Consider the following 19,269-nt stretch of genomic DNA (forward strand, 5'->3'; position numbering starts at 1 on the left):
ACACTGGAGCTAATTATTTCAAGAAGTCCTGCAGAGTGGTGTAGTGTGCCTCCAGCCTACAAGAGAAATGGGAATGATATACAAAGCCTTGGGCCAAAATGATCTGATGAAGAAATGACCCAGTTCGGATAAGATCCTGGGACTAGCAATGCTTCTCTAAAAAGCAGCTACTAATGCTAAGGTCAAGAATCCTTCAATTGTAGCCTACAGTGCAGCCAGTGTCCTTCTAGTCTCCAAAACAAGACATCATTAATGCATAAACAAGAGAGAGGAACCGCAAACTTAAGTATTAAACAGTAAACAGGGGGTAACTGAAAGTAAAAGAGCAACAATTTCAGAACAGCCTGAAAATAAAATATCCTTGCATTGTGTCATATTATACATTGCCGTATTTTGAGCAACAAAGGTAAAAAAAGGAGCAGAACAAAAGCCTCCTACACACCTTCTGCCTCCGAACTGAGATATGAATAATAAAAGAGAAAGGGAGATGGGGAAAAGACGCCATTAAGTAAGCACTAAAGGTAAAATGAAAGAGGGGGAAACAATCTTGGCACGGTAAGAGTAGGCTGGAGAGCTGTCTGCACCCACAGACGACTGGCTACAGCACAGAATAATGATCACCAAAAACAAAGACAAAGTCTGAAAGCTATTTTTTAAAGTTATTTTCTTTTAACTTGTCCTAACACGAAACAATGATGCTCTGCAACAAATTGAATATTTGTGAAACACATTGACATAACACAAGCAACAAAGTTATGCCTTAGAGAAATGCTTTGACATTTTGGATTTTAGCTTGTTATTTTTTCTTCACCAGGCACTTGTTGCATTGCAGAATGAACTGTGGCTATATTTTCCCTTAACATATCTAGAAAAAATGTCTACCATTGTTAATGTCCCTTATTAAAATCAATGAATATCATTAGCTCGGGCCAGCTCATTCGTATTGTTGGCACTCCTAGTTGCATTCTCTGCAGGCTGGTTAGCCTCAAGGTAGTTTGGTAGCTATCATTACCCATTGGCTTCAATAAGGAATACTAAAAATGCAAATGAGTTGTTTATTGGTGAATAAGTGCCAGAAAAGAATAATTTTCCCTGACAATGTGACACATGTTAAAATTACAGCCAAACATTCAAAATGGCTTGAAATTGTGTGCTCTCAGACTCATATAGCAGAACTGGTGGGCAGTTTTACATTTAAGAAAAAAGTATAACCCATTGAAATTCTGATTAGGCCTGTATTTTTATGTGGATGCATCCTTTTGGGGAAAACAATTTCCACATTAATGTTTTCAAACAGTGCAGTTGCAGTTTAGTATGCACAACCCTCCTCTTCAAAGTAATTAGTAACTGTGGGTCTTACATAAATGTAGTGGAGCATTGGGGACATTTATCGGAGTGAAAAATATAGCCTGCTAAAACGGAAAAAATCAAAGAAGTAAAAAATAGAACCTTTAGCAGTGTAAGAATCTTACTAAAGTCAATGCACTTAGTAAATTCCTTGTATAGATGCAATAGTGCCATGCAAGATGGATCAATAGAAACAACCCATGTTCAACAAGCCAGACTTTATGTGAATTTAACATCCATTGATCAGGTTGGAATATATATGTTCTCTATTCTGATAGCAAAGTCAGTCAAGACTGATCTCCCTCTCTGTCTGTCTCTCTCTCTCACACACACACACACACACACACACACACACACACACACATATACTGTATATACACACATGCATACACACAGAACCACAGTTTCAGTGTGTGGCTCCGAGGGAGGAGCAGGACAGCGAAACAAAAGCCTTCTGCATCTCCAAGGTGGTTTTAATATGAGAAGAAAGCCGAGACTTCATATTGAGTCGGTCACATGTCGATATAGGTGATTGATTTTCTGCCCTGTACCTACGGGAGAGGTGGCAAAGGTGTCGTGTTTGAGTTTGTCCGTGTCTATATGTGTGTGTATATGTGTGTGTGAGCCAGAGAGAGACCTGACTGCTGATAAGAGAGGGATCAATAGGAGTCTATAATGACTCTCGGTTCACACATTGTACTCTATCCACACTGAGAAAGGCCATCACAAAGAGAAAGAAAAAGTGAAAGAGAAAGAGAAAGTGACTACATTATCTATCTATCTATCTATCTATCTATCTATCTATCTATCTATCTATCCATCACTCCTTTTCCCTCAACTTAATAAGCATACTTGGTTAAATAAAGGTCAGTTAAATCAAACCTCTCTCTGTCCATCTATGAAATGCACTACAGCATCTGTCATATGTCTTTCTTGAGTCTCTCTCGCTTCTTCTATCAATCTATCTATCTGTCTATCTATCCTTTTCCCCATTGTCTGGCTTCTCTCTCGCTCACACACACACACACACCAAAAACACACTCCTGACCCCAATCTGACACATATATCCCTCCACCCCCCCCCTCTCCTCTCCCCCCTCTTCATTTCTCCCCCCCCTCTCACCACCGCAGTCCTGGGTCTGCCACTCCAGACACTGGCCGTAGGGGAAGGAGATGACGTAGGCGGAGGAGTCGACGCAGCGCTGCGTCCCGCCGCACCACATGCACTCCATGGCCTGGCTGGTGCAGTTGGCGCAGCTGGTCCTCAGCGCGCAGGGGGTCTTGCAGGGACGGGCGCTCTGGCTCAGAGGACTCACTGAGGAAATGGGAGAGACGGATCGGTTTAGATGCTGGATGAGAGTAAACAAAGGAGGAGTTTCATTTAGGGTTAGTTTTATGAGATATCAGCATCGTCCACTGCCGATATGATGGAGGTTCCTCCCTGACAGTCTGTAAAACCTAACATGAAATTACATTGTCTTTGTAAATTTTTTTTATTGATTTAATTGTTCAATAATATATATATTTTTTTTGTTGTTGATTAACTCTTCATTTAAAGGCATTAATGTATCGCAGATTTTCACCTATCTGAATAGGTGCAGTGGGTCACCCAGCCTTGAGGAGCTGCCGACCCTAAAGGAATTTCATTTGCATGGGTTTCAGTGGAGAGTTTTGTAATTTTACGACATAACAATGGTCGAAAGACATTAAATATCATAAGAAATATCAACTATCAGCAGCTTCAGTGCAGAAATATTGCTAAATACCTTCGCAAACCCAAATTGGTCAAACCTTAGTTTAATTCCCAAATGCAATATCATCATCATTACACATCATTTGAAAAAGTTGATGCCTTCTCTTAAAAATGACTGTGAACATGAAAGTAAAGCAATGTATGGGTTAGAAGTTATGAGTCATTTTTGAGGATAGAATTGAAATGGTGTCTAATGCATCTCAAGTAGCAAAATCTTTCTAAAATGCAATATGGAAATAAAGCCTTCCACTGTAAATGTAAGTGCAGTGAAGTACACAGTCAGCGTGATTACATTAAATACACCGTAGTATCATTAAGTACAATTAATTAATGCTCACAGTGCTTAACAGCACTATAAAGTTACATATACAACCACTGAAGCCCTACTGTTAAATGCATCCCTGCTGAAATACTTCTACAGTGTTGCACCATCTCCAAGAGGAATTGTTTTGAAAAATAAAGTTTTGGTCTTTGCTCAGCTGTGAGATATCACAACCAAAGGACTGGTAACTAGTAGGATGAGAGACATTAAGATTTTGTTCTGAAAAGTTCAACTCTACTATATAACATACTAGAAGGAATTGTGTGCAATATTTATTAGGGATAGATGCAAAATTAAAGCAGAAACAGCTGCCACTGTCAGTAGATCTTGGTAAAATCCAACAAAGGACAAAAAGGTAGTTGTATATTTAAGTTATGGACAGTAAAGGAAGTCCTGAGAGGACTTCACTAACACAAAGAGGCACAGTGTGAATTTAATGCAGCCTCGATGTGGTTCTATTAATTATCTAGTATCTCTCTCCCTCTCTTCTCTCTCCTCAGAGCCTTCCTTTGCAGACTGTAGCTCATACTCTCTCTCTCTCTCTCTCTCTCCCTCTTCCATCCTTTTCCTCCCCTTTCTCATTATTCAGTCCGTCCATCTTGGCAGCACACAATTTGGTTTTGAGACCTGGAACAAGCACCATCTCCAGGTAGGAACAGGCTTAAAAAGAGTAAGGCAGTGTCGTGTCAATGGTGGAAGAACCAAATTTCTCTAACTCTTGCTACTATAATTATGTAGCGTATAATTATATATATATATATATATATTTGTGTGCTTCTACTATTTTGATATTTTTTTTAAATCAGTAATTTTACTTTTACTTACTTCCGCCAAGGAGGTTATGTTTTTGCCCTTGTTAGTTTGTTTGTTTGTCTGTCAGCAGGATATCTAAAAAATGTACGAAAGGATTTCCATGAAATATGGCGGACAGACAAGCCTCCATCCAAGGAATAACTGATAGGATTTTGGTGGTGATGTGGATCTGGGATTTCTGCCATTAGACAATTATCCATTTTTACCCATAACTATGAAACTAATGGCGATAGAGACTTGATTCCAAATCCTCAGGGTACGTGAGCTGGGTCAAGAAATCAATTTAGCTTGAAATTTAAGTGATGTATGTCTTTAGGTGTAGCAGCAATTTGGAGAATTGTTCATCGTTGGCAGAGTTTCGTGCTCTCAGAGTGCCGCTAATTAAATATGTTTTGACTGAAGTATTGCACCAGTGTTGAAGTATTGTACATTTTAAATTACGTGCAATATCAAATGTTGAACTGTCTGCCTTCTAGTCCTTTTTACATTGGAAAGACGATATGTAACAATGTTTTTTTTTTGTTTTTTTTTGCTTTGAGTAACATTTTAACTGAGCAATTTTTTATTTTTATCCAGTAATTTTACTTCCACTTCCACAGGATATTTTGGTACTGTTTCCACACCTGCGTTTAGGAGAGTAAATTTTGTGTTGCTTTCCAACTATATGCATTTGTTGTGTAACAAAGTAACACAAGGTGCATTTTGTCCTAAACTACACTCCCTAATGTGCTGAAAATGATGTGTAGCCTGTGTTTTATCCTCTCCTCTAACCTATCTCTTCAACCTTCTCCTCCTCCCCTCTCTCCTCCTTCCCCCGTCATTCACTCATTCTCACCAGCAGGTTTTTCGCAGATCAGGCCATCGGTGGTGGCGGTGCAGGGGTTTGCTTTAAGGCCGGCCACCTGCACCCGCTCCAGGAAGGCACAGAAGCCCGAGTCACTGGGGCTCTCCGGGCAGCCAGCGCAGGCTGCTGTTGGTGAAGGGAGAGGCGTCCTCCCAACCCCAGTACGACACGTTGATCTTCCTCAGTCCGACCCACGGAGATAACCTCTGTGTGGGGAGGGAGGGAGGAAGAGAGAGAGAGAGAGAGAGAGAGAGAGAGAGAGAGAGAGAATAGACAAGACAGAGAGGGGAAGACAGAGACATGGAATTATGAAACAAGAAAATGGGAAAAATAGCCTACTTTCTTTTGTAATTTTCTCTCATCATATTCCTGTATTTTTATGCTTTTATACTTGTACACTGCTGTTTTTTGGCATTTGTGGTGGATATTCTACATGTTTAATATTCTATTCTATTCTACTGTGTTTAATATATCTGTCTACCATGAGCACAGGGGCAAATTCCTTGAAATTTTGGTTGAATAGCAGTAATTCTTGAATTCTGGAAAGGACTGATGAAGGGAAAGATGCATTAGAGAGAACAATAACCCAAAGTGTGTGCAAAAATGATAACACCAATATCTAGCATTTAGTGAAGCACTAAACCAAAAGGAAAAGTCAGAAGGCTGGGTGAGTCTGGGTAACTCTGGGTAACTCTGGGTAACTAATTTTGCCACAACATATAGATTTAAACATAAATGTTTTACTGTATATGGAAACTGGATCTGAAATCAAACCTTCCACAAATTACTATAATTGTTGTAAAAACAGACACATTAAAATCCACGGCAACACAAACTCATAAAGCCTTTGAAAAGGAACTGTAATTATGGCAGGCTATTTAAGTGCAGTTTGGTAAATGTGTGATAGTTTGAGTTATTTAATAATGGACCATAAGGTCTGTGAAAGTTTTACCGGGCAAGGAATCCATAAATAGTTACCATCAGGTATGATACAGCACATGGCGTAAAAATATACAAACACATAAAGTTTGAGCTATCAGAGAGAGAGACTTAGAGAAATACTTGTTCATAATTGTGTCTGAGCTTGTGTGTGTGTACATATGTAGGCATTTGTATGTGTGTGCATATACAGCAAGTGTAAGGGTGATGGGTGTGTGTGTGTGTGCACATACGTGTGTGTATGTGTATGTGTGTGTGTGTTTGTGTGTGTGCTCAGCATCTCTGTTGAAAATCCTTTGCTATCTGGGCGGGGGAGAAATAATTGAATTTTGGAGAAGAAAGTAAAATTGTGCTGATTGTCGGTTTGGAGAATATCAGGCTTCTTAGGGTGCAATGACAACAGAAAAGCTTTAGCATCATCGTCACATAAAGCATCAAAGGTAGGCTTTATTAAAAAAAAAAACTGTTTATCTTCAAAAACAGACAGGCACTTCTGCAATTCTCAATCCAGAGAGAGAGAGAGAGAGGGAGAGAGAGAGAGAGAGAGGGAGAGAGAGAGAGAGAGATCCACACATTCTTTCAATTAACAGCAGTCAAATATTTGCTTTTGGTCCGCCTGACACTGCACATTTATCAAATAGCTTGTGTGTGAATGTGTATGTGTGTGTGTGTGTGTGTGTGTGTGTGTGGTCCGAGCAGGTCTGACACTCCGACTTCTCACATGACATTTCCACATAAACATTACAAGTCAACATTTCACTCCATGTGGGGGTGATTGATCCGTCACAAACCACATGCATGTGTGTTCAATGGGTGTTTGACAGTTTCTATGGCTCATTGAAAAGGACTCATTCCAAGAAGTGCACAAGGCACAAGGATGTGTTAACTTCACTCATATCAGGCCTGCAAGTTGTTTGAACCATCTGGGTTTACTATGGTGAAAAGTGATGACTAAGCTGAACTCTTCACACAGGAATCTGAAGGTGGGAAATTTCACTCCTCTATACCTGGGTGCTATCAAACCTCATCACAGTGTTTTAGAAATCAGTTTGACAAATCAAGTCTGTACATTACAGCATCTATATAATTAAAGGAGGTAAAAGTTGTGAAAATTTAACCGTAACTGTAAATCTTCACACCTTAGCTGCAATTTTTCACATAACTCCCACAATCCTCTGCTTGTATGCAAATTAACTTTGATGGCATCACACAACAGAACACACCGCTGGGTGCTGCTGTGACACAGTGATGTATGGAGATGTATATAGCTAAATCATTCCCTGCCATTTTATAATAAATTGCATTGTTATATAAGCAGTGCTTCTATGTTTGTGATATGCTGTAAGGTAGGTTTGCTAATGGTTCAGTTGCCAACATTAAATAGCAAGCCAGGAAGCCTGACTGTATTCTCCACAGAAGAAATTAAGTCAGCTGATCAAAAAGTCGGGACCTCATTAAAATAAACAGCTCATTAATTGCATTTATATCACATTGCCACAAAGGCACCCTGGGACTGTACGGACACTATGTTTGTTTCTTTTATTTCAGCACTGTATATTAAGTACCAACATGATAACTACAGGTACTGTTCAACATCACTTGTAACCTAGTTAGTTACATTGCACGAATACAAGCTTCATAACAGCCTCATGTTATATTCATCAACTTGCCTTGTTAGGAGGCCCAAATCCAGGTACTATTAATGTGTGAATATGGTCTCACCTTAAGTGTTACATTGTTTTATATTTGTATGAAAGACAGTTTATTATAAATACATCATTTGATAAGTTTATTTTGGGACAATACCACCTACCTTGTCCTGTAGTTGGTATTTTTGTAGCTCCTCCAGAACAAAATCGACTTGTTTGTCTGTGAGCAGCGAGGCAATATTTCCACCGAGGTTCTTGCAGTAGTGCTGGGCGTTGTCATAGCTCTCTCTGCTGGAGTTGATCCTCAGGCAGGCCTCCCCGACATGGTGCCAGCCCTCCCCACACAGCTGGCCTGCACACAGGGACACACACACACACACACCCTTTACACCCAGCACCGGCATCAACATGCATCCTGGGTGATCAGATCGCACAAAAACGCATAAAATCCAGGTGTAAATGCACTCGAGACACATTGAAGAACCGACAGTCAGGACACTTTAATCAAATTGTACTGTATATAAGAGACATTTAAATGCCAGGTGTATATATAATCCAGCAACATAATATGTAAAACAATCCAGATATGAGATGCATGTTAATGCCAGGTGTGAAGGGGAGCGGAGACAGTTAAGGTCCAGGCCTCTGACTGTGCAATGCCACGACAGAGGAAACTAGAGTTGAGGTCATGGCTTGGAAACTCAACTGTTCTTCCAAGAATATTTAAGAGATTTGAGAGAAAATCAGAGGCAATAATGTGGTATATTGTGTGTCCCGGGTGATATTTCCTGTGTATGTGGCCAATACTTAATATAGATTATTGGATTAACTGTAACAAGCTGATGTAATTGTTGACTCACTCTTTTATATTAGATCAGCGGACCGCACTGTTGCTTGGTATTGACTTTATATGGATCTTTATATGGAGTTAAAGTAAGAATTCCAGAGTTCAGAAATGGGATAGAAATGGTGGAAAGCTTAAATGGATCAAGAAAACTGAAGATGTGCAGTGACTGAAGATTTTATTAAAGGATAAGGCTGGTGTTTTTTAATGCATTGCTTATGGTCAACAAATCCTATGAAAATAACAAAATCAACAATGCGTTTGCTCTACACCCATTACTTTCTGACTTCCCACGTACCGTTATAGTTTCAATTTTAAAAATTGCTAACTGTTACCACGAAAAGTCAGGCTGTACAAATTCTTCATTATGCCGGGGACTATTTTCGGGGCTACGGAACTACTTTCCTAAGATCGCAAATGTGTTTACAGCCGGCTTATTAAGTTGTTTGAGGAAAAAGTCGGCCGGCCCGGTGCATCGTGATGATGAAATATGTTGCCCAGAGCAACGGCATGGCTCTTTGATGTGTTTTTAATAATTTTTTTAATACAATGGAGTTCTATGGCTGCTGGGACATGGCTTCATTGGGCACCGGCTACATGGACGAGACTTGTTGGCAAAACAAAATCACTGCTGATTTTGTTATTTTCATAGGATTTGTTGACGGTAAGCAATGCATTAAAAAACACCGGCCTTATCCTTTAACATCGGTCGAGTAAGACAGGCAGACAAACTCACGCATAGAAACACATTCACGCATAATTCATTCCTGTTGAGGTCACTTGGTAGTCTTTCATTGGAGGCTATGCTGATAGAAAGGCCATTCAATTAGCCAGGATGAAAGGGAGGAACAAGTCATTCTGCCTCCACTGAACGTCACTGTTTATTTTGGACTCCAGAACTGATTACATTCACAGCCCCATAATGGCTTCCATCAGCAAACCTTTTCATCGCACAGAAAGAAAACACCTACTTTCCTTATTTTTCTTGTTCGTTTTATTCCCAGCCACAGAGGGCTGTTTAGATGACGATCGACCGAAACAAGACGGGGGAGAGAGAGAGAGAGAGAGTGGGAGAGAGGGAGGGAAGGAGAGAGAGGAGGAGAATAAAAATAAATGGATGGATTAAGTTTCAGTCTTTGTGTAAAACCAGAGATAAACATGTCAGGACATTTAGAATAATTAGTCATAACATAGTGTCTGGGGGAAAGGCCGCAGCGGCAGCAGCGGTGGAGGTGGAGCCACTTTCCACTACCTCAGTTCATTTTAGCCATGCACTGTTTTCCAAATATATTTCTTCACATAAACTACAGAAGCTTTGTTTGTTCATGTGATACTGATGGACAGACAAACACAAACACACACACACTCCCATAGCTGCTATCCTTACACTTCCCTGAACTGATGTATTCTGTTTTTTTGACTCAAAGTTTGTATTTTTCTTAATAATAATGATAAACATATCATAGTACTGACCAGACTGAGGACTGAGCAGATTATATGCCTCGATAACTGAATCTAACTGTAATCTATTCTATTCTTTTCTATTCTACATGCCAGATTGATCTCTCTTTTTCAAAAGCAAGCACACTCACAGTTCACTTCTGTTGATCTACTCTATTCTTTTCTATTTACATTTACATTCACATTTTACATTTTAGGCATATATGTTTGATTCCTTTATCTACAGGAAATTACAAGAATTACTGAATTGCATGAAGCTGATTCTATTCTGCTCTATTTTATTCTATTCTATTATCTCTGTCCCGCCAGTGACACAAACATTGCCCCTTACAGGAAGGTCGGAGAACGGGGTCAAACAGCCAGACGGTGCTTCGGGAAGTAGCCCTGATCACACCGATTCACAAAGTCTGGGACACAGTCTTATCCGAACACACATGAAGCCGTAACACCGTGGAGCCCAGTGATGAATTTACCTCTGTGTAGTTCTAACAGCACAGCTACCACAGCTCAGATTTTGCAGCCTACTAGTCCTACACAGTATAATCCAGCGCTCCAAGCTCCTGCTACCTCACCTCAACTCACCAACAGAGTAGAACAGTTCATAACAAAACAGAGTAACAGGCTATGGAGCCTTGATGTGGACATGAGATACGGGCATACACAATATAAAGCTCCGCTTAAAGCAACCGTAAACTCCCAATTCAAAACAGAACGAGCTAACTACCAGGCTTCCAGCACAACACAACAGCTTGGGATGGGATCATTTGTGGATTCTAATAGTGAGGGTATTTCATTTGCCCGTAGTTATGCTAGCGCCAAAGTCAAACTCTGAGCAGCGTTAGCTAAGGGCTCAGAACAGAGCAGAACAGAGAGGACTTTGTGGACTTTAGTTTGTTAGTCAGCCAAGGATCCATTTTCAGAACATCAAGTAAACACTTATAATTGGCCTACTTCCTTTTGCAGCTGAGTGGAGAGCATAGTATTTGTGGATGGATTTGGAGAAGGGTGTGTGTGTGTGTCTGTGTGTGTCTGCGTATGTGTGTGTGTGTGTGTGTGTGTGTGTGTGTGTGTGTGTGTGTGTGTGTGTGTGTGTGCATGACTGCGTGTGCAGAATATACACTTGCTAGAATGCATGCGTAATCGATCTGTGTACATGCCTGCATGCATGTATGAATGTGTTAATTTGTGAAGACCGCTAAGAATATGCAGTCTATTTGTGTGAGAGCATGCAAAATATTCTGTGTGTGTGTGTGTGTGTGTGTGTGTTGTGTACGGGTGTGCATATGTCTGTGTGTGTACCACTGTGTGTGTAAGCACATGACTATGTGTGCCTACACTATTAGCACGCACACTGCACTCCTTCAGCAGCTTTGAAAAATGAGTGTAATACATTGACTAGAAAGAAAGGAAGAGAGAAAACACGGTTCTCCCTGGAGGCCGCGCCGCCTGACTCTTAATAATGGATCAATCATTGGCATATTCTAGCACTCTGCTGTCACACAGGTAATCAGAAAGAGCCAAACTGCTTCTTTGGAACAGGTGTTTGTGCATGCATGCGTGGGTGTGTGTGAGTCTGTGTGTGGGTGTGTGTGAGTCTGTGTGTGAGTGTGTGTGTGGATGTACTGTACATCCTCAGCATTTAAAGTATTCCACATATTTTGATTTTAATGCATCATGCCTCAACCTACCTGAAGAAACCAACTTACCAGTTCTGCAGCGTGTGTGTGTGCGTGTGTGTGTGTGTGTGTGTGTGTATGTGCGTGCTTATGTGCATCTATGATGGTTGATGTATGTATGCATGCATGTAAATGTACTAATTTCTGTGTACTTTTGCGTACATGTGTGCTTGCGTGTGTGTGTCTTTGTGTATGTATGCATGGGTGCGTGTGTGTGTGTGTGTGTCTGTGTGTGTGTGTGTGTGTGTGTGTGTTTCTCACCAGGCAGTGCGTGACACTCCTGCTGCTGTAGGTCCCACTGACAGTTGAGGTTTAGGGAGCAGCTCCTGCAGTTGGCCAGCCTGGAGCACTCCTGCTCTTCCCTCCGCTTACACCTGGAGGAGTCCCGCACCGACTGCTCACACACACACACACACACACACACACAGAGAAGAAACAATGCCAATCCATTTCATAGTTTATCATCAATGTACTATTTTAATGCAGTAAACTTGAAAAATCAATACAACGTGCAACAAAAGCCGGAGATGGAGAGTGTGATGGTTGAGTGAGTCAGCCAAAGTCAAAGCAACCAAACAGAACACAGAGACTGAAGAGAGTAATCAATGCGAGGCCCATCAGATCTTGAGATTGGACTTTCATTTTTTCAGTTTCACTGGAGTCATGTTTACTGTGCGTGCCTCATGGATCTCATTTACAGCAAGAGGGAATGACATTTGACATTTGACCCAAAAGCAAAAAAAAAAACAGAACAGCTTTTTTTTTTAACAGCTAAGGATAAATTTGCATTTCTTTACCGATCTGAGCCTCAGAGGAAATGTATTAAACTTGCTGACTCTTCCTATCAGAGAGGATAACATACTGTAAGAAACTGCTGAAACAAACTTCAATATAACCTAATCCCAATACAACTAATTCCACACAAGTAATAAAACCCCGGTGGAAACAGGACATTAGATGTTCAAAAGCAAGGTCAAGGAAGAAGTACTAGGAAGGGACTGCTCTCCTTCCAGTCTAACTGCAACCTGATGCAACCTAATAGGAAGTGTCAAGTGTCAAATACACACATGTCCCCTCCTTCTGGCTCCGTGCTTCCACAAGCTCAGCTGATGTTCAGACAACATGGACGGAGGGGGAGACAGAGACAGAGCGCCGCCATGCTGCTGGGCCAGCTCCAGAGTCAGCTACACACACACACACACACACACACACACACACACACACACACACACATACACACACACATACAGATGCATACACATATAGATGCATTCAAACGCAGGCACACAAAAAAACACACAAACCAGATGCAGATACACATATAAAAAACAGAAAAAACAGAGTTGGAGGTAGAAAAAAGAGAGAGGGAGAGAGAGAGAGAGAGAAAGGGAGAGAGACAGAGGGAGAGAGAGGGAGAGAGACAGAGAGAGAGAGGGAGAGAGAGAGAGAACACAATGAGCGAAGCAGAGTACAAACAAGCATTGAGCAGAGGTTATCAAAATCACATCTTCAATCACATCTTAACTAGAACACTTTACATTTTACCCTTTTATATGCTTGAGAGGAGGTACTGATTAAAGGAGAGTAAATCTGAGTCCTAGATGGTAAGTTGTTAACAGTTTGGCTTGTTGCAGTGGGGGGACGTCAGCCAAGGGTTGTGTGTGAGATAATGAAAGAGGTGATAGCTAAGACAGTGAGTGGTGTCAGACTTTCCATAAATTACCAAATAAGCAGGTGAGAAGAGTCATTTGAATACTTGAATCTCTTCTACCAAAAGCAGAAACAGTGTCACTTACAGATCTATCAGTGAAAAGTCTTTGCACTGATACAAGCATTACAGTTATGGAATGACAAAGTTTAAGTACCAATGCCTAGATGAAGCAAAGACTGAGACTGTAAGACTAGCGCAAAGTATTTACTGATAAGCGGGATAGGGGAAAATTGACATGACCTACTCATTTCTTTTATTCAAGGTGGTAGAAACCCAGTTGCGTTTTGATTTTTGTTGTTGGTCTTTCTTTCTTTCTTTCTTTCTTTCTTTCTTGCTTTCTGTCTTTCTTTTTTGTAAACCCCTTGGAGTTTTTTCTCACCTGCACAAATTAATAATTTGTATGTCTTCTTTGTCTTTTTTTTATCGCCAATTTTTTATCACTTTACAAACTAAACTTACCAACAAGTAAAGTGGACCCTAGTCCATGACTCTGATATTTGACATATTGTTTTATGTTTTGTTTTTTTTTCTTTTTCTTGCACTGCCCCTACAGGCCCAGAAGACTCACCACGGTGCAGTTGCTGGAGGCAGAGATACACTTCCTGTCCTCGCACCACTGACAGCCCCGTGTGTTGGCAGTACAGCTGGCACAGTCTGAGAACCGGAAACACTGCTCGTCTGTACTGTCTGGAGCAGGCAGACACACACACACACACAAACACACACACACACACACACACACACACAGCCACAGACACAACATACAATTTAACAGACCAGTCACAAGGCATGACTTACATTATTTGTATGGTAATAACTACAAAGTTGCTATAGTCTGTGTAGTAATGTAGTGGTGACACAGTAATGACATTCTCACTCAGAAACGTCAGTTTAAGTCAATCTGAGGAGTGATTTATGAGTCTGTAGAGCGTTTTAGATGCATGTTGGTGCCACTGGGAGCAACAAGTCAGCTTCAATTGAAATGTTCTGATGCAGCAACTGATAGAATTTAAGCTGTCAGTAATAGATGAGAAATCGTTACCAAGCATTGCAGATTGGAAGAAAAACTTTATAATGTGTAATCCCTGAAGATCTTCACTCAGTTAGACTATCTGGCTTGTCCATATTCATGCTCTTCAATGTGTGGTTTACATTGTAAACTCTCTTTGACAAGTAGGATGTTTCATCCCTACGTCTACCTTTCAGTTCTGTCTCCTACAATAGACAGGCCAATAGAGGAACACTGTCCTGCTTATTGTTCTGATAAAATAATGTATTACTCTGCTGGATATTCAATTCTAATTAGGAATGCACTGATCATAATTAGCCGATAATTGTTCTAAATAGGTCATCGGTGATCAGGTGATCAGGTGATCATCGTTTCAACTGCCCAATCAATCAATAAGAAAAAAAAAAAAAAGTTTAAATTGCCAGTTTAGGAAAGTGAGCCAAATTAGGCAATTTGCAGCAGTCAGCAGAAGGTTAGTCGTGTAGGCTTTTTCTTTTTTAAAGATTATTTTTTTGTACTTTTCTGCTTTATTAGACAGTTACAGTGGAGAGAGACACAAGAAAGACAGGGGATGACATGCTGCAAAGGGCACAGGTCGGATTCAGACCCGTACCGCTGCGATCAGGACTTAGCTTAATTGGCACCAGGAGACACCAGGAGCCACCAGTAATGCAGGCTTGTCATCCATCTGGCAATTATTCAACATATCTGACAGAGATCGTAATATTGCAGTATTCAATTTCATGCAGTGGCAACAGGTGAGTAAGCACCCCCATCGTCAAGCACACACTAACATGTAATTACTATGTCTGGATAAAACCTTTGATTTACAGGTATTTATTTACACATGTATAGGCCAGCTATGTCGCGCAGCCATGAGAATAATCTGGTAAACACAGTGCTATATTGGATTTTCGCTTGCTGTGCATTTTTACATGATGTGCCATTGTTAGTAGAAAGTCTGGGTAAAATGCATCATTTCAATCAGCGACTGGATCGGTGATCGTCCGATCACAATGTTGAAAAATCGGCAATTGGAATCATATCCAGAAAACCTGATCGGTGCATCCCAAATTCCAACTACACCAGTTTATATCCTCCGGGGCTGCCGGTGGCACATGTTCACACATGACCACATAATCACACACAGACAAAATCACAAAACACACAGACAAACGTATATACACACAACTGAACAAAGACTTGAATGAAAGATTATAAACAGAGGCTGAATGGTGACCAACTAAATGTTAATGTGTCATCACGTCAATCATGCTTTCATTAGATAATGAAGGCAGTCAATCCACCTGTGATAGTTCTCCACTCAAAACTGACCGCCGGTGCAACCATTATCATGATTACTTTCCATTTAAACCTGCAGTGAGCTCGCCTGAAGCAGCATACCTGCAAAAGCTCTGCATCTGCATCTGGCTGGAACAGAGATGGGGGGGGTATGTGGATTTTCAGACCAATCCTAATTACTTTGGAATGAGGTAATTGTTGCAGCATTGACCTTTTGTTCCCACAATTACGGTATGCAAACAAACTTCAGAAGCCAAATCATTTAGAATAATTATTATTCTCACGAAAAATAGGCCTTTTGGGAGCGAGGCTTATGCAAAATTGTGCTGTACGTTTGGGAGAAAGTATGTTGACATGGCAGTTAAAATAGTTAAGGGGAAAGAAAGCGAGAAAGACACGGACGAATGAAAGATACAAATAAATGGAAGAGACACGGCAGGGTCTAGTGTCACGTACCGGGCCGCGGGGGGCAGAAGGGAGCGGGTATGATGTGGTTGGGTGGGTGGGGCTCCCATGGGACGCAGTCACTTTTGACCCAGTGGCAGCGGAGGCCCGGCCCAGCACCGGAACAATGGACCGGGTCAGAGAAGGCCTGGCAGGACGGAGGGGTGTAGGCCAGCACATCGTTCAGAAGAAGCCCCGAAAAACCTCCAAAGATATACATGGAGCTGAAGAAGATACAGAGAGATGATACCGAGAGAATTATACAGAATTATAGGGGCAACGGAAACTTACATAGCAAAAGTTACAGAGAGTGACGTCAAGATATATAGATATATACATGAAACGATGGACAAAGAGAGATAAAGAAATATTAAGACAGGAGACCCTTTCAAATACAAACACAGATCTCCTTTTGGATAAAAAAAACACGGGGGAAAAATAGTTTGAAGCTGGCTTTTTGATGTTTAAAGCTGACATTTTGGTACTTGAGGATGACCTTTTCATGGGTGGATGGTGTTAAAGGCTCAGACCATTATTTCTGAGAAGTTACTTTCCAATATCATGAAACTATTTTGGAGCAAAATTTGTAAAGATGCTTGCAAAAATCCAGCTCATCTGCACTCATTATTCTATGTGTTGTAATTTGACTCCTGTGGATATTTAAATTCAAGTGTATGTTTATGTTTGCAATGAATCTATTTAACTCTCTTTATCGATCTACTTCTGTAAATTATATGAAGCCTGAATTCTTGGTTTTAATGTGAAATCGGGACAAGCCAGCGTTGCTTATCACTCTTATATATCATCAATCTAAGATGCTCAATGCATTCCAGGAGTTATTATGTGATCAAGAGTTGTGATTGACTTTTTTGGTGTAATTTCCCTCAGCCTGTCTCATCCACTTCTACTTTAATTACTGATTTCATGCATTTCCCAGAAGGACTTTCTGCAACCCCTAGAGAACAGGTGCGAACTTGGTGTATTCAGTTGTGGGTCAAACATGTAGGTGGAGAGAACAAGAGTTATACTGATAGTCATAGTAGAGTGAGAGATATTCCAGTAAAGAAAAAGTGACAGTCGCATCCATTGTGGCTGCATAGTCTATTGAGGCTTCTGTCAGTGGAGAAATCAGTTTCTCTTCTTCTTCTACAATGGATTTCTCACCGTATGAATGTTGAACATCTGTGCAAAATGGTGAGTCTAGAAAGAAGCCCTTGCTCTTTGATTCTGAGGGACTGACACCAAAGCCTGACGTTTGTTGTTGATGTTTTAAATTGCTGCTATCAAACTCCATTGTATCTGGGCTGAGAAATCTCAGCGTCATCATGTTGTTTGGCCACCTGCCCGTAGGAATAAGAAAAATAAAAGAGAAGAAAAACCACCAAACAACAAAATTGGCCCAGGAATCCAAGGTACACCACCAACAGCTATTTATTTGTATTTTTTTATGAACAGTGTTAAAGTGTTTAAGCGTAGATTTTTCCTTTAAGGGGCAATCTAAATGGGTCCCAGCCAACAATTCAGCAATTCAAAAACCACTTTCCTCGCATTCAGATTCCTTTTCAGAGACCACACCACCAGGCTCAGGGAATTTAATTTGCTGACTTTTTTGTGTAAAAGTGGCTAGAGAGATACACAGATACAGAGAGATATAGAGACAGAAAAAAAATTGCCAAGATGTGAATGGAGCTGTGGAAGTAATGGAGAGAGATATACAGCTGTCAGGTTAGATATGTACTATCTAACCTGACAGCAAGACGGAGAGAGATACATATATAGAGAGACAAAAGAAACTGCCACAGATATGAATGGAGCAATGCCACAAGAGAGGAGAGATGCAATATACATTTCTATACACACAGAGGGATAAAGAAAGTTACGGAGAGATGGAGGCAGAAGAAACGTCCGCAGATCTAAACAGAGAGCTTGAGAGAAACAAGCAGAGGGGGAGGTGATGGGAGAAATGCACTGAATAAAGAGATAGAGAGATTGACATAGAGAAAAAGTAGACCCAGACTCTCACTGCTTCCAGAACTTCAGGAAGACTTTAAGAAGAATATGTGCAAAGGAATAATGCATAGTTGGTTTCCACTGCATAACTGTAATTGGGCCGCAAGGTGCCAGGTTCAAACCTCCGTGTTTTGTAAACATGAAGTGTTCATGAGCAAGACAGTAAATCTGTAGGAGCTGCAGGGGGGCTGTTCAGTCGCTGACCTGTAATCTGACCTCCCACTGCAGGGGGCGAGTGAAAACAGAATTTCCAGACGGGGATCGATAAAATGTGACACTATTATTAACAATGTCAAACCATGAGAATGCCAGCTGTAATGTGTGTGACTGCTCCACTGGAAGTCACGATGATGAAGTGCAGTCAACTGGTTTGGAAGGGAGGGACTCACCGGTTGCTGACCACAGCAGAGTGTCCAAAGCGGTTGGCGTCCCTGTGCAGCCCCGGCCTGGGAAGGACGGACCACTCGTCACACGCTGAGGAGAAACACACACACACACATGCACAATCTTCAGTGCACAATTCTGTTTAGTGTGTTTGTGAATGTGTGGCGTGTGTGTGTGTGTGTGTGTGTGTGTGTGTGTGTGTGTGTGTGTGTGTGTGTGTGTGTGTGTGAGCAAGCCAACATGAGGATCAGAACAGTATGTGGTTCCATAGTTGGGAATCTTTAAACTCCACACTGTCTGTCTGACCACTGCAAAATACCATTATCAACTACTTATTTAGGCTATTCTGCAACTACATATACTATCCACTATATATACTATTAAGGCTGCGTATTGGCAAGGACCTCACAATACGATACCTATCACGATACATGGGTCACAATACGATTATATCACAATACATTGCGATACGATACATATTGTGATACATTGCAATACTCTACATAATTTACTGAAAATTTAAAATAGAGCTGAAAATACAACTTGCTGTGTACCACCTGGGTAGTCTAATATGTACATCACATTATTATAACTCAGCAGATAAATTGTGTCAAAACTATTTAATTCAAAGGGATTTGAGGGAAATTTAAGGACATTTTAAATCCGTTTAAAACATGAATATATTTTTTTAATGTATCGATACGAGGGGCTGGAAAATCGATACAGCATGGAAAAAAATATTGCAATACTCAGCTGTATCGA

General features: G+C 40.8%; 1 protein-coding gene across 1 annotated transcript in view; it reads right to left on the bottom strand.

Moving 5' to 3' along the window:
* LOC139662297 (attractin-like protein 1) overlaps positions 1–19,269 on the bottom strand; it is a gene marked incomplete at both ends in the record, with an annotated part of 90,514 nt that overhangs the window by 43,691 nt on the left and 27,554 nt on the right. The window contains 9 exon segments of the mRNA XM_071540948.1: positions 2,470–2,661; positions 5,070–5,178; positions 5,180–5,284; positions 7,831–8,018; positions 11,909–12,041; positions 12,715–12,831; positions 13,927–14,045; positions 16,126–16,337; positions 18,513–18,597. Of these exon segments, the coding sequence (XP_071397049.1) occupies positions 2,470–2,661; positions 5,070–5,178; positions 5,180–5,284; positions 7,831–8,018; positions 11,909–12,041; positions 12,715–12,831; positions 13,927–14,045; positions 16,126–16,337; positions 18,513–18,597 (1,260 nt within the window).

The sequence above is a fragment of the Centroberyx affinis genome, unplaced genomic scaffold, assembly GCF_046629955.1.
Source record: "Centroberyx affinis isolate AG114_WGS23_722 - 3 ecotype Tasmania unplaced genomic scaffold, CSIRO-AGI_Caff_v1 ptg003753l_1, whole genome shotgun sequence".
Classification (NCBI taxonomy): Eukaryota; Metazoa; Chordata; class Actinopteri; order Beryciformes; family Berycidae; genus Centroberyx; species Centroberyx affinis.